The sequence below is a fragment of the Rhineura floridana genome, chromosome 6, assembly GCF_030035675.1.
Source record: "Rhineura floridana isolate rRhiFlo1 chromosome 6, rRhiFlo1.hap2, whole genome shotgun sequence".
Lineage (NCBI taxonomy): Eukaryota > Metazoa > Chordata > Lepidosauria > Squamata > Rhineuridae > Rhineura > Rhineura floridana.
In genome coordinates, this window is record NC_084485.1 from 102,421,188 (window position 1) to 102,437,762 (window position 16,575).

At 41.4% G+C, this 16,575-nt stretch overlaps 1 protein-coding gene across 1 annotated transcript in view; it reads left to right on the top strand.

Moving 5' to 3' along the window:
- LEPR (leptin receptor) overlaps positions 1-16,575 on the top strand; it is a 93,356-nt gene that overhangs the window by 66,355 nt on the left and 10,426 nt on the right. The window contains exons 10-15 of the mRNA XM_061633350.1: positions 1,172-1,371; positions 5,216-5,364; positions 5,628-5,787; positions 5,893-5,975; positions 12,423-12,639; positions 15,906-16,088. Coding sequence (XP_061489334.1) covers positions 1,172-1,371; positions 5,216-5,364; positions 5,628-5,787; positions 5,893-5,975; positions 12,423-12,639; positions 15,906-16,088 — 992 coding nt within the window. The remainder of the gene's footprint in view (positions 1-1,171; positions 1,372-5,215; positions 5,365-5,627; positions 5,788-5,892; positions 5,976-12,422; positions 12,640-15,905; positions 16,089-16,575) is intronic.

The window sequence follows — 16,575 nt, forward strand, 5'->3', positions numbered from 1 at the left end:
GGACGGGGAGGGTTTAATCAAAGTAGCACTCTACTTACCTGGGAGTAAGCCCCACTGAACTCATTGTGATTTACTTCTGAGTAGACATTTTCCTCCTTCCCTTCAAAATCATTGCAAGGATGCAGAAGCTCTGCTCCACTTACCTGGGAGTAAGCCCCACTGAACTCAATGGGATTTACTTCTAAGTAGACAATTTCCCTCCTTCCTTCCCTCAAGCTCATTGCTAGCACACAGAACCTCCACTCCACTTACCTGGGAGTAAGCCCCACTGCATTCAATGGGACTTACTTCTGAGTAGACTTTTAAAAAATTGCAGAGTCCTTCAAAGCTCCCCCCCCCCATTTTTTGACTCTTTCCCACTCACCTCCATTCTGCTGCTGCTTTCTCCCTCCATCGGCCATTTTCTCTCCCTCTGTCTCTTGCATGCTTCCTCACACAGAGCAAGCTCAGCAGAAGGCCAGTGTGAGTCACATGTCTGTTGCCCACCAATCACAGGAGCAGACTTCCCCTGCTTCCTCCACGTAACTGGAAGGGGAAGGGGAGGGGGGAAGGGGAAGGGAGAGTGAAACGAAATAACTCTTCTGCACATGCGGTACGTTATGATCCACTGTAATGCATTCTTTAATAAATTAATTAAAATAAACCATGCCATTTTTTTAATTTAAACCTACTACAGATGAAGTACTGTGTTTGGGGCAAGCTCAGGGATTTGATTAGGGATACCTTACAGTCATCTCAATTATAATCAACGACAACAGATTATGACAATTTCTCAAGAAAAAAGTCCAAACGGCTTCTAGTTTTTCTCTCTCCCGTTTTTCACTTTAACCTGTGGATTCTCTGTGTGGGGCGGGTTGTGTATCACCAAGAAAACTTCCAGAGTTGTAGAGCAAGCGATTCTGAATCCAACAGTATAAGACATGTAAGTTTTTGTTTTGAGTTGGGACTATACAAAGCACCAGAAAGGGGTGTGGGGGGTATTTTAATTTAACATGGTAGAACGCAAAAAATCCCTACTGACTATAGTATACAGCCACTCTCGTGGCTGTATAATTAGTTATAGTAAAGTTCTTGTTTAGATCATCTGTGTGGCCTCTTCCTTCATGATACTTTTCAGGATGCGTATATTCTCATTGCTAAAATGAAAATAGTGCTTTGATGTCTTTTTTAGGAGTGATGTGTATTGTTCAGAGTCTCCTAGTATGCCTTCAGATTCAGAGGTAAAAGAATGTCCATCACAGAGGAATAATTCTTACGAATGCATATTTCAACCTTTTTACCTTCTGTCTGGATATACAATGTGGATAGAGATAAAGCACTCTTTGGGGACAGTTACGTCTCCACCAGTGTGCATCCTTCCAAAAGATGTAGGTAAGTGAAAATATTTTCTGAGAACAGATCCTTGACTAATTTTACACTTCATGGGTATAAAAAACTATTTCAGAAAAATAGCTGCCTTTACTGATCAATATTTTTCCCTCGGTTAGTGAACACTTGAACATAGGAAGCTGCCTTATACTGAGTCAGACCATTGGTTCATCTAGTTCAGTTTTGTCTGTACTGATCGGCAGTGGCTCTCCAGGGTTTCAGGCAGGGGTATATTTCAGCCCTACCTGGAGATGCCAGTGATTGGACCTGGGACCTTCTGTATGCAAAGCAGATGCTTTACCACTGAGCTACAGCTATTCCCCACAGTGCTTTAGTACTTCCAGGTTAAAGTATATTGCCTTCCTCAAGAGACTTGGACATGCTAACCAGTTTATTAGCAGCTTGTTCTAAATGACATTGCCAAGGAAGAATAGTTTGTAAATAGCTTTTCGTGTCTGTAATATAACATAAAAGGAGAATAAACAGTCTGGACCCTACCTACACTTTCATGGTGCATACAGTATGATGAATCCCAGCTACCCCACAGTTTTTCTCCTGTAATTCAGACTTTAATCTGTAAATTATGGAAATGTAATTTGTTGCCTTCATGCATAAATGCTTTTGTGCCTCCCTCTCCAACTTCTTATCTCTCTCTCCTCCCCCCTTCCCTTCTCCAAGCATTTTCCCCCTTTTGATACTTAAATTATTCAGTCCGCATTAGTGACTTTGTGTGACAGCCAGTGATAGCTGGTTTTATTAAAACTGAATGAAAATTAAGTGTATGTTGAACTATTAGGAATCGCCAGGGCATGCAATAACCAGATATTTCAAATAAGGGCTTACATTTTCAATACTCCTCATCTCCCTTTCCATTTTCCACCATTTCCTTTTTTCTTTTCCTTGTTATATCTTGTCTCCAGCTGAATATATACATAAGTAGGGAGCACCATATATAATTTGTACACAATATGGATTATTGATTCTTTGATTATAGCAACCTTAGTGTAATAAGTGTTTCTGATCGCATGTGGATTAAAATTTCAGAATTACAAACATATTGAAAAGAAAGATTTTTCATAACTCTGAAATGGCACCCTGGTTATAGAATGTCCTCCACAGTGAAGCTTACCTGGTGCCTAAGATTTTTCTGGTACCAAATGAAGTCCTTTTTATTTTCCTCTTCATTAATAGCTAGCTGCTGTTCCTGTTCTATTTTTCCCATTCTTGTTCTTGATTTTTTAAACTGATATTGAAAAACATAATTACTAAATAGATATGATATGCATGAAGGAGTGGCTCTCGCTACATCACCTGCCCTAAGATCTTCAGAAGAGGTTCTTCTCCAGGTTCAGTTGCCAGTGGGAGTTCTTTATGTGGTGATAAAAGAGAGAGCCTCTTCTGTGGTGGCACCATGTTTGTGGAATGCTCTCCTCATAGAAGTATTGCCAGTGCTGCAATCATTCTGGTGCCTGGTTAAAACATATTTATTCATCCAGGCATTTTATAGTTTTGTTTGTCAAGCCCTGCTGATTTCACTGTCCCAGTTTGTTTATATGTCTTACTGATGGTACCTTGCCCCCAAACTCCTGACTGCTCTCATCAGCTTCATATCAATATTAAATAGGGGATAAAATAGTGCTCTGTGGCACCCCATAATGTAACTGCCATAGGGGCAAAAAACACTCTCCCAATGCATATAGCTGCTAACACCTGATCCATATTAGCTGACTGCATAAGCTGAAACCAGTCCCACAATATATCACTGACTCTGGCATTGGATACTCATCTGGAACTGCAATAACCACAGAGTCAAGGTCACTCTGAAGTTGAGTGACTTTATCCTCAGAATGTGTAGCCCATTGGTCACACTAGGTCCTCGAATGCTCCAGAGATCTGTCCCCCACAATAGGAGTCAGTAACTTCTGGGCCATTCAAAATAACCACCAACTGGCTACTAGAGGATTATTATTATTATTACTACTACTATTATTATTATTATTATTATTATTATTATTAGTAGTACCTGCTCAGGGCAGGTCACTACAATATAAAATACAATATTATTAACAACAGTTTAAAATGCAATGCAAGCTGCAAAATGAGCCACCTTCGCAGCCTGCACTGCTGCATGGTAGGCACAATTATGTGCACTAACAAGGGGCTTCCACCACTTGTGCTCTAGTCTTCATCCAGCTTGCTTCATAGCCAGAAGACCCCCCAGAATACCAAGGAGCCTCTTGGGCTCCACAGCACCGGAGAGGATGCTTGAGAGTGATTGAGTTAACTGCCTGTTTCATCTCACCATTCCATAGTGAAACTAGGGCTTCAACGTGATCATCAGCTTTCTTCGCTTGAAGAATCCTGCAGAGCATTTAGGAACACACCAGGTTCCATCGGTCTCTGAGGGTGGTCAATCCAAATGGGCACATCACCCTTACAGGGAGAAATTGCTGACCCCAATGCAAACTTCACCAGATAATGGTTTGACCATGAGAAGGGAGTGTATTGCACCCCCCTACATTCAGACTGTCCCTCACATCACTAAGGATAGACAACATCAAGGGTTTACCCTGCCTGATGTATTGGACTGATGCCCATTTGAGACTGCCCCATGGTTATCATGAAGGCCATAAAGTCTCAAGCCAACCCAACAGCAGCCTCCATATGGATATTGAAGTCATCCAAGATGATTGTCCTCGGGTCTTCCAACACCGTGCCAGAGACCACCTCGGCAGGGATCCCCCTGGGTAGCAAGCTGGTTGATAGACCAGAAGCATCCCTAATCTGTCTCTCTGTCCCAACACCAGGTGTAACCCCCCCCTAAACCCATCCCATGACCAAGAGGTTTTCTGGTGAAGGAGATGTTGCTTCTATGGACAATGGCAATACCCCCCTTACACCATCACTAGCCTGGTGGTGAAGCAGCTGAGTTAGGTCAAGTCCAGCCAGCTCACCCATCCAAGTCTTGGTAATACATGCCAGGTCAGTCCCTTCATCCACAATCAAGTTGTGAATAAGCACAGTCTTATTATGGAGTGACCTGACATTCAATAACAGCGGTACCAAACAGCTCAACAGAAAAGCCACTAGTAACTTCTGGAGGAGTGAAAGGGCTGAAACAAGGAATAGGGACCAAACATCTAGGCTTCTACCCCAGATTGTGGTCACCCTCTCCACTCTTCCCCTGTCCATCACCACTTATATTAGACCAACATCTTCACACTTCTTGCTAGCTGCCCACCCAGACACATCCTTGCACCATAATCCAATATCACTATATACAGATAACAAACTAAGGCCCAGTGGTAGGTGCATCCTACACTGTCAATGAAAGATAGTAATACCACTGCAACAATCCTCCTCCTCTCTGTGACTTAGGAAGGATACCACCAAACCAAACTTGCGCTCCCCAGGATCTCACTCTGGGTAAGGGTCATAGGCCCATTGCCTACAGTGCTTGGGCTACAATTGCATATCCCAGCTTACTATGGGAGTGGTCCTGCCCTTGTAACTCCCTGAAGGTAACCCCCCTTTGATGTCAACCCTGCTGCAAACAGCAGAGCCTGTTCTTATAGCAAGGCAGGTTCTGGACCACACTTACAGCCCAGCTATGTGCCTCATACAGCAATCAAGCAATTCTACTCACTGCAATCAACCCAAAAAACTCTCTTGCTTGTAGGCAGATATCTTAACAGTACAAACAAACTGATGGAGGCAAAACACACTCTCTCTCTCTCGTTGGCTGGGAGAGCAGACTAGACATGAGCCAGGATGGTGCCAACCAGCCCCTCCTTATTTAGTTTTTTGTTTTTGTTTAACAGCAAACTTCTTTTGTTTAACTTTCTAGTGAAGCCGTTTTCTCCCTCCAGTGTCAAAGCAGAAATCACAAGGGAAGTGGGGCTGCTGAACATGAGCTGGAATAACCCAGAACTTCCAAAGAATGATCTTCAGTTTCAGATTCGTTATGCTGTCAATGGAACAGAAATTGCTTGGGAGGTATGGTCAGACTTAATCCAAATTATCACATGCTTCGCTAGAGTTTACACACTGGTGTTCTGCTACTAGTTCATAAAAGTGTGTGGATTCCATTAATATTAGTAGCATTTGGTCTGTGGGGCAAAATAAACATTTGTGATGTGCCCCTTTTCACTAGATTAAATAACACTTAGCATATTATTTAAAATCTCAATCTCTCACTCAGAAATAATTTCATTTGTTATTAACTTAGACATCTTTGTTTTTTTAATATTTTGTTACAGATGCAAGAGGTTTCCACTGTATCAGTTAGTTCTGCCAGTATAGATGTGCAGGATCCCTGTGCAGTATACATTATTCAGGTGCGCTGCTGTGTGATTGATGGAATAGGCTACTGGAGTGATTGGAGCAGACCTGCCTACACGGTTATTAAGGATATCAAAGGTCAGTGTATTACCAGCATACTAGCTATACATTTTCAGCTTTTTATTTTTTGTTTTTGTTTTTACTGAATGTATGTAAAGCTTCTTAAGATATTTTTCCCCCCAGCTCCTTTAAGAGGACCTGAATTCTGGAGAGCTATTAATGAAGATCCAATAAGGAACCAAAAAAATGTTACTCTGTTTTGGAAGGTAAATAAATGGAAGAGGGTGACTGAGATATTTGAAACCTATTTCAGATTTTTGTAATGTTCAGGATGTGTCTTAAGATAGGACTGTTGCAGATATTGGCTGATTTTGAAGAACACATTCGTAAAGTAATTTCTTTTAGCAAAGCCAGTGAATCATAGGTTTACAATAGGGCTCTGTGATGGACCAACCACCCCCACCCCCCAGAACTTTTTAACCCATAAACAACTGCCACTACACCTTTTAAATAAAGCCAAAAGGAAAAAGCTGAATAATATCTGGTAGTATTGGCCAAAGTAGTAGTGTGAATATATTAGAGAGAATGCTTCCAAAACACAGTAATTAAAAAAATGAATTTCTATAAGGAAATCAGGTGACAGTCAACTGACAGAAAGGAATCCATCAACAGGATGGGAGGGAGGAAGTTTTCAGCTTTCTGCCCTGCAGTTCCCCACTTCCCTTCTAAGTCTGCTGCAGAAGAATGAGAGACCCTCTGGAGCAGATTTTTTTTGGGGGGGAGGTGGAGATGGTACTTGAGAGGTGGGGAATGCCAACAATTGCCTCCCTCCCCATTCTCTAATAGATTATCTTCCATCAGCAGACAGCCACTATTGGATATCATCGTCAGAGTTTAAATGGCATTAAAAGTGAAAAGGAAGAAGTACAAAAAGAATGAGGAAAGATTAGAAATAACAGTGCAAGTGTTTGCACTACTGGACTTGTGATATAGTCTGACTTGGAGGTCCCAGCACACTTGATTGCAGATGTTTAGCCCGTTAAAGATGGATGCAAGCACAGGTGGAGATCCTTTTCAACCCAACTATCTAAATTGTTAACTCTCCCATCCTCGACTGGTCAGGCTGGTCATTTTTCTTGAGTTCAAGCTGTGCTGCAAAGGAAAATCCCAGCTGATCCAAACAGGGCTTGAAGTCATCAGTGATCAACTGTTCAGTGCTGACTGCAAGCCCCACTTTCATCAAGCATCAGCTCCACTTGGGACTTCCAATTGGGAATCAATCCCAGCAAGGCTTGTGTTTTTCACCAAATCTAAAAGGTACTGAATATACTGTAAGCCCTGCTTGCCAAGGAGCAATTGACAGCACATTAATTAAGGTTCCCAACTGTTCCTTTGCATATATGACATCAGGTTGGAGGAGGTGGGCATAGGTTGGAGGAGATGGGCATGGCTTGGAGAAAATGGCCCGCCCCATGAGCCAGATTAGGACCCTTGCCTGCCCTAATTAGGCCTGTGGGCCAGAGGTTGCCATGAAGAAGAAAATCAACCCATGATGATCACATCCTACCCCCAGGCTAAGAGAAAGCTTTCAGTCAGGCACAGGAAAATGATCTCTTACAAATAGGAGCCCTTTTTTAAATCTCCAGGCTCCCTCTTTTTAATAAACAGAAACATTTTCTCATCAAGAATGAGAATCTACTTTTTGACGTGGTCCAATCTCTATTGGACAAAACTAGCAAGGGCCTGGCATGTACCAGCTATTCATAAATTATTATTAAAAGGGGGAAATTGAATTATTAGCATTTCAAGCACCCTTACAGCATGCTCTGCCAGGATGTCAGGCATTTCTTTGACAATTCACAGGTTACTTACATTTGTCAATATCATCTTCAAACGAGATGAAAAGGGAGGATGATTTAGGTGTGTCTGAATAACAAATATTAATTCACAAAGTAAATGGGATGTACACACAGGCTATTTATAATGAGGTTTCTTAGGCCTCAGCAATGGAACTGGTAAAATTTCCTTCAACACGTTAACATTTTCTTCACACTACACTACATTTCACACTACAAAACCTAAGTTTGGCAATTCAAAACCCAAAATTGCTTAACCAGCAAACTGTTGACAATTTTTTAATTTATAATATTGGGATGTAAAAGTAATAAGAACATAAGAAGAGCCTGGTGGATCAGGGCAGTGACCCATCTAGTTTTTCACAATGGCCAACCATTTTTCACAATGCAGCCAGCGTGCAGGACCTGGAGACGAGAGCACTGTCCCCTCCTGCAGTTTCCAGCAACTGGTATTCAGAAGCATATCACCTTCAGCTATGGAGGCAGAGCATAGACATCATAGCTAGTAGCCATTGATAGCCTTATCCTCCATGATTTTGTCTAGTCCTCTTTTAAAGCCATCCAAGTTGGTGGCCATCACTGCCTCTTGTGAGAGCAAATTCCGTAGTTTAACTACGTGCTGTGTGAAGAAATATTTTATCCTGAATCTTCCAACATTCAACTTCATTGGATGTACACAAGTTCTAGCGTTATGAGAGATAGAGAAAAACTTTTTTCAATCCATTTTCTCCACACTATGCATAATTTTATACACTTCCATCATGTCACTGCTTACTCGCCTTTTCTCTACACTAAAAAGCCCCAGATGCTGCAATCTTTCGTCATAGGGGAGTTGCTCCAATAGAAGGCAATAGAAGTTATGGTCCACAATAGTTATAGGCAGATTCACAGTACCGTATATTCCGGCGTATAAGACGACTGGGCGTATAAGACGACCCCCAACTTTTCCAGTTAAAATATAGAGTTTGGGATATACTCGCCGTATAAGACTACCCCTGCTTATGACATGCAGGTACTTAGCAGGAAAACTGTCACTTATAAACTGATAAATATTAATATTTGGATTGTCCAGTTGTTTTGTTTTTGTGCCTAGGAATTACCACCAAAAACTGGGGAAAGATGTGAGAAATCTTTTTTTTTAAAGCAACATTAAATGCCTAGACTCTAGTTTCCAACACTATGGAGTATTTATTGATTGATTAAGAGAATTTATATCCTGCCCTTTTGCTGTTAAAAACAGAGCTCAGCACAGCTTACAAATATAGTAAAAACAATAAAAATACACAATCAGAGAAAAACAAGCTAAAATGTTAGGAAAAGGAGTCTTTCACACCACATGCTCAGTTCTAAATACTGTTGCAGCAAGTTTTACAAGTTCCTCTAGTATTCCACTGGTGCAGGCACTCAGACATTCAAAGTACTGTATGTTTCTTAGGTTTTATAAAAGCAGAGCTTTGCTTAACTCAAAATTTCTTCTCCCTTTGATAACCACATCTACACAGGTTCCACCTCCATACTCAAAATGAAACTGAGCCTGGAAGTGTACAACAACCCCACACATACCTTGCTAATTCGATTATCAATGCCAGGATGTCTGTCTTATCGACTACTCTCCTGCTCCCCCCTCCACACACACACACACCGGGCATCATGAAAGACCCAGTCCTGGGCTCAGAAAGAAAATAAATATCTGGTCCTCTTCAAAGTATTGATAAGCCTCTTGTTTTAATTGAAATAATAATTATAAATTCTTGTTCTTATCACTAATGGGAGTTAATTATCTTGCATATGCTGCTGTTGCTTCTATGGCTGTAACGGAGTGAGGTTAAAGATAAGTGAAATGCAAATAGGAAAAAAAAATACAGAAGGCAGTAACACTTTCCTAAATGTAATACCATACCAACCACAACAAGATTCCTATAAGGCAAAAAACTAAGCATCTCACAACCAGTCAGGATTCCTAACCAAAAACCAAAAATATGATAAATGAAGAAATATTTATATAAGCATAACTATCAAATATATTTATTATTTACACAAACTGTAAAGATATTTATAGTGCAATCCTAGGTTTATTTATTCAGAAGCAAGTCCCAGTGTATTCAGTGGGGCTTACTCAAACAGGGACAGAAATGCAACCTCAAGTGATAAGCAACTTCATTCACACAACCCAAAATTCTGAGTCATAAGACTCCATACACGCACATGCACACACTGCAGATGTATTTCTTCTCCCTTTGATAACCACATCTACACAGGTTCCACCTCCATACTCAAAATGAAACTGAGCCTGGAAGTGTACAACAACCCCACACATACCTTGCTAATTCGATTATCAATGCCAGGATGTCTGTCTTATCGACTACTCTCCTGCTCCCCCCCACACACACACACCGGGCATCATGAAAGACCAAGTCCTGGGCTCAGAAAGAAAGTATTATTAAAGCTAGATTAACTAAGCACATAGAAGAACAAGCCTTGCTGAAGCAGAGCCAGCATGGCTTCTGCAAGGGAAAGTCCTGTCTCAGTAACCTATTAGAATTCTTTGAGAGTGTCAACAAGCATATAGATAGAGGTGATCCAGTGGACATAGTGTACTTAGACTTCCAAAAAGCGTTTGACAAGGTACCTCACCAAAGGCTTCTGAGGAAGCTTAGCAGTCATGGAACAAGAGGAGAGGTCCTCTTGTGGATAAGGAATTGGTTAAGAAGCAGAAAGCAGAGAGTAGGAATCAACGGACAGTTCTCCCAATGGAGGGCTGTAGAAAGTGGAGTCCCTCAAGGATCGGTATTGGGACCTGTACTTTTCAACTTGTTCATTAATGACCTAGAATTAGGAGTGAGCAGTGAAGTGGCCAAGTTTGCTGACGACACTAAATTGTTCAGGGTTGTTAAAACAAAAAGGGATTGTGAAGAGCTCCAAAAAGACCTCTCCAAACTGAGTGAATGGGCGGAAAAATGGCAAATGCAATTCAATATAAACAAGTGTAAAATTATGCATATTGGAGCAAAAAATCTGAATTTCACATATACGCTCATGGGGTCTGAACTGGCGGTGACCGACCAGGAGAGAGACCTCGGGGTTGTAGTGGACAGCACGATGAAAATGTCGACCCAGTGTGCGGCAGCTGTGAAAAAGGCAAATTCCATGCCAGCAATAATTAGGAAAGGTATTGAAAATAAAACAGCCGATATCATAATGCCGTTGTATAAATCTATGGTGCGGCCGCATTTGGAATACTGTGTACAGTTCTGGTCGCCTCATCTCAAAAAGGATATTATAGAGTTGGAAAAGGTTCAGAAGAGGGCAACCAGAATGATCAAGGGGATGGAGCGACTCCCTTACGAGGAAAGGTTGCAGCATTTGGGGCTTTTTAGTTTAGAGAAAAGGCGGGTCAGAGGAGACATGATAGAAGTGTATAAAATTATGCATGGCATTGAGAAAGTGGATAGAGAAAAGTTCTTCTCCCTCTCTCATAATACTAGAACTCGTGGACATTCAAAGAAGCTGAATGTTGGAAGATTCAGGACAGACAAAGGGAAGTACTTCTTTACTCAGCGCATAGTTAAACTATGGAATTTGCTCCCACAAGATGCAGTAATGGCCACCAGCTTGGATGGCTTTAAAAGAAGATTAGACAAATTCATGGAGGACAGGGCTATCAATGGCTACTAGCCATGATGGCTGTGCTCTGCCACCCTAGTCAGAGGCAGCATGCTTCTGAAAACCAGTTGCCGGAAGCCTCAGGAGGGGAGAGTGTTCTTGCACCCGGGTCGTGCTTGCGGGCTTCCCCCAGGCACCTGGTTGGCCACTGTGAGAACAGGATGCTGGACTAGATGGGCCACTGGCCTGATCCAGCAGGCTTTTCTTATGTTCTTATGTATAAATACATACAGCCCATATAACAGTTTATTGTCAAACCAGTTGGTCATTGCAGAAAAATCAGTATTAGTTTTAAAAAAATCAGTATTAGTTTCCTACAGAATAAAAACTGCAATACCTAAGTAAGCCCTGCCTACTTGCTTTAAAATAGGACTGGGGGGGGGGGCAGAAAGAGAACACAAACACAATTCTTTTTTACATTCACTCCAAAGTCCCATTGATTTTCAGCACATTCATAATCATGTCTACTCAAAAGTAATTCCTACTGAATTCAATAGGATTTACTGTGGACATATGGGATTAGCACTGTTTTTACCCCCAAAAGCAACTATTGGGAAGGTTTTCAAAACACTGCCCAGGATCTGACTCCTACACACAACGGGGAAAAACTGAAATGTATATACCTACCCAATTTATGAGATTTTCAGATAAACAGGAGGGGAAACCACCATTTTCTGGCCTCGAATGAGGTTTTGCAGACACTGCCACCAAACAAACACTTCACTGATTGGCTGAAATCCTGAACGGGCGGGGTTAAAGCTACGAAGTGCTATACAGTAGTTTAAAAAAAGATTTAACCGGGGGGGGGGTGCCTGACGTTTTTATATATATCTCGAGAACCGCACCACCTAGAAACTTAATTTTTTTTTTAAATGAAAGCTGAGAATCAGGGCCACCTAACGGGTTAGCCGGGTGCTGGGTGGCATGCTTAGAATCCGGGTAAAACCCGGCTATCCAGGCAATATGGCAACCCTAATAAGACGACACCCAGCGTATAAGACGACCCCCGACTTTGGAGAAGATTTTCCAGGGTTAAAAAGTCATCTTATACGCCGGAATATACGGTAATTCATTATCATATCTAGCTTTTAGTCCTGCTAACATAAAAATGGGATACCTGCCCTTCAGTACTCTTTTTTTAAAAAAATGTGCAAACTCCCAATGAAATGCAATATATGCTGATTTTTCTTACAGCCATTGATGAAGAATCTTTCCTTATGCAGTGTTCTAAACTATGTGGTAGAGCATAATACTTCAGAAAACATTACTTGGTCTGACTATGTAGAAAATGACACTACCTATACATTTTCATGGACAGAGGATGTGCATGCCATTAGAGTTCTAGCCGTCAACTCAATTGGAGTTTCCTCTGTGAATTTCATTTTAACTCTGTCACAACAAATGAGTGCAGGTAAGAGAAACATTTTTAGATAGCTCCAAGAATTGTTAACATCTGGTAACTCAGTGGTCTAGTTTACAATAAAAAAGTGTTTTCATTTCATATAATGTATCAGTGTTTAGATAAGTAATTTAAGTGACGAGGCAATTATGTTCTTATTTCATACTTCTTTTTCTGATTGAAACATGAATATGGGACTGTTCATGTGTGTTTACTTGGAGTGGGACTACACTTTTAGCCCTGTCCCTGACGTGTCTCCTTCCTCAAACAACCATGCATTTCTGTTGCTCAATGCACAAGACCCTATTCCTATGTAAGGGATCTATGCAATCAAGACACCTGCAAAGCCTCTATATCAGGGTGGGGAATCTTTTTGTCTTCAGGGCCACTCTGTGAGCCAATTTTGGCAGATAGGTGGGGCAACCCAGCTGCCAATCACATGACGTCAGTATGTTGGGCTTTAACTTCAGACAGCTACAGGCAACACACACTTATTTGAAGAAGGAAATGCGAGATTGGAGGTGGGTCTAGAAACATGGCCTCACTCCAAAGTAATCACAGCGATGCCCGACACGTGAGTAATGCATGAATAGGGCTCATTAGTCATTCACGTGGAAGCATATTTCATTGATCTCAGTGGGACTTACCTCCACTTAAATAAAACATTTAATAGCCTTGAATACATACATGTTTTCACCATTGTTTGGTGATGGAGTAATACATGTTATAGTCAAGTTTACATAAACATCCCCAGTTAATGAAAGAAAAAAGCTTATCGCATATTTCGCCTAATAGTGAAAATTAGCCAAATTTAAAATTGCAATAGAAAACTGCTGACAAACAGATAAGTAAAATCAAATGGAGTTAATATTAGTTAATATTAGTCCATAAAAAGGAAATGGTTAATGTACATGGATTCTTAAGAAGAATACATTTGATAATCTCCATATCAAATAAAATGTTCTTATATTGATACATTCTAGATAACTGAGTAGCTCCTTAGAAGCATTCAACTTGTAATGTAAAACTATGTAGGCTGTATTTCTCTCACTGCCCAGAAGAAAGCATCCTAGGTTTTTTCCTTATCCTCTCCACCTCTGGCTCCTCCTTCAATTTGCCACTGCCTTTGCCCAGAACAGAATTTAGATTCCTCCTTTTTTCTCCTTTTCAGGCATTTTCTTTGCCTGCAAATCCTCCTAAAATGTTTTTACCTGTGTTTTCTTGCCTTCTTCTGGATGTTCTGTCCTTCCTTTTTCCAGAAGAACTTAGTACAAAAAGTTAAGGAGGTAATTATTCTGGTACATAAGAACTCCAATTTAAGAGAAAATCCAGACATCTTCAAAAGCAGAACAGGCTTTTGTTCATCATCATCTTCTCAGAGAAGTAAAAGGGGAAAATCTCACAGGCCCCAAACAAAGTCAAAATGCCCTTTACCATCCCAGGGCCACTCCTTGGAGGAGTCTGATTCTGAATCCCTGAACCTTACATTCTACCAACTAAGGGAGTGGCTGTTCCTAAAGCTGAAGCACCACTGTCACAAGGTTTGGGAACAGAATCTGTGCCTATAGAATTCCTGTGGCCAGGGGCCCACCTAGCGGGCCCGACCTGGAGCTTCATGATGTCTGTCTAGCCCTCAGACCTTCCAGCCCCTCATCAGACTGTTGCTTTGCTTGTATAAACTGACAACATCACCACAAAGGCTTATTTAAAGTCCCTGTTCTGACACTCGGATACAATGTGGCTCTAGTTGGCCACCTGGAAACTGAGCAGAGATTCTTGTTGCACTGCCTGAAAGAAACTGTAAATTGGCACCCCCAAAGTCTACCAATACAATCTATGAGACATCCTGGAAGACCTTCCTCAGATAGAATAGGAGGGAGAAGATAGATCACAAGAGGCTGGTCATAGAACAACTGTTGGACTTCTCCAAGTAGAGCTCAAGTCTAATGCCACTGGTTCTGTCCAAATCAGGCTTCATACTATTGGGATTTCACCCTCCACTTTAAACAGTCCTTGGGCATCCCTGAAAAGCCTAGCACTGGCCCAGTGGTTTCCCTCCTGGCAGTTTCACATTGTTCTCTGGGTGTTGCTGAAATGTCCCTCTGAACTACAGAAAACAGTGCCAGTATATTGTCGATCTCTCAGAGTGGCTTTCCTTCCAGTTATTAACTCAGCCAGGAGAGTCTCAGAAAACATCTATTTGTGTTCCTCAAGGACAGAGTGGTGATAAGAACAGACCCCACCATTATAACCCAAAGTCAAATCTGTTTTCAACTGGTCTCAGGAGTTAATTTTCTTCTACCTTTGTCCTAAACCTAAATCCCTGCAGGAGTACACTTAGCACAAGATAGTCAGAAGGGCACTAAAAACCTACATACAGAGAATAGATTGATTCAGACTATCAGATAACTTATTTGCTTCTTTCTGCCCTACATTATGAGGGAAGAAAGTCTCCAATTCTACACTGGTGCAATGGATAATAGCCTGTTTCATCCCAGCTTTCAAGTCACAACATCTACAGTCTCCTTTGCTATTTCAGCTGCTCTGTCCACGAATGTGCCATCTTGGTGATACATGGTCCACATGGTCCTCAGCTACAAAAGTGGATACCCATGCCTCTAAGGAGGGTGTGACAGCATGTCCTACTTCCTAGGGCAACCACCTAACACACCCAAGGTTTTACACAGTTCTTACACATCCCACATCAGATGCCACCCATGCCAAACAGGAGAACAGAACATTGGGTACATACCGAGAAGGTTACTTCTTTTTTGGCATGCAGAGGCATCCAAGATAACATCCTAGTCACACAGGTGAATGCTCAACACTATATATACATCAGGCTCAAATCAAATATACCGAAACTTGAGCCAGGTCACTGTTCCTTTTTCTGCTGTTTTTGTTTCCTTCTCTTCTACCTATTTAATCATATGAGTTTGTGCTATTAGCTGGACCACTGAAGGAGAAGCCAGTAGGGGGAGAGGATAAGGAAAAAACCTAGGTCACATGCTTTCTGTCATCTGGGCAATATGGGGAGGGAGATGCAACCCACAATGGATGCCTCCCCATGCCAAACAAGAAGGGACCTTCATGGTGAGTGCCTATGGTCCCAATTTCATTTCTTAGGAGCTTTACAAATTTCTAATCTACAAACTAAAAACAACTGAAATGTACTCCCCCCTTTTCTGTGGGATCTCATGAGTTCTCTTCTAGCTTGTAGGGGATAATATATGTGATCACCAACATAATGGTTATCTTATTTTTTACTGTTTTGTCAGTAAACATTGTGAAATCTCTCAGTGCCTACCCAGTGAACAGCAATTGTGTAATTGTGTCCTGGACACTTTCACCTGTGGCTTATACAGTTACATCATTTGTAGTAGAATGGACAAACCTAAATGAAGAAAAGCAAATTAAATGGATTATGGCTCCTGCAAATGTTAGAAAGTACCACATTTTTGGTGAGTGTATTTGGAAGGATGTGTTTCTATTCCATTTATTTATTTATTTGCTTGCTTGCTTGCTGCATTTACATCCTACCTTTCCTCCAAGGAGCTTAAGGTGGCTTACAAACATGGTTCTCTCCCTCCCAATTTTATCCTCATAACAACCCTGCAAGGTAGGTTAGCCTGAAAGACAGTGACTGATCTAAGGTCACCAAGTGAGCTTCATGGGCAAATGGGAAATGAACCCTGGTATCCCGGATCCCAGTCCAACACTTTAACCACTACATCACATTTGCTGTCTTGGATTTGATTGTCGTGTCCAGGTTGAGGCTCAGGAACCAGACCAGTTGGTGAAAGCAAATCAGTTTTTATTAAAGTGATATCCAGACAAAGACTACGTTGTCTCATGAACTTTAACTACTAAACATAACCTGCGACAGAGAAGAGAGTTGACAGAACAAGGAACCACTACTCCCCCTGTCCCTTAAGAAGGGGGCAAACG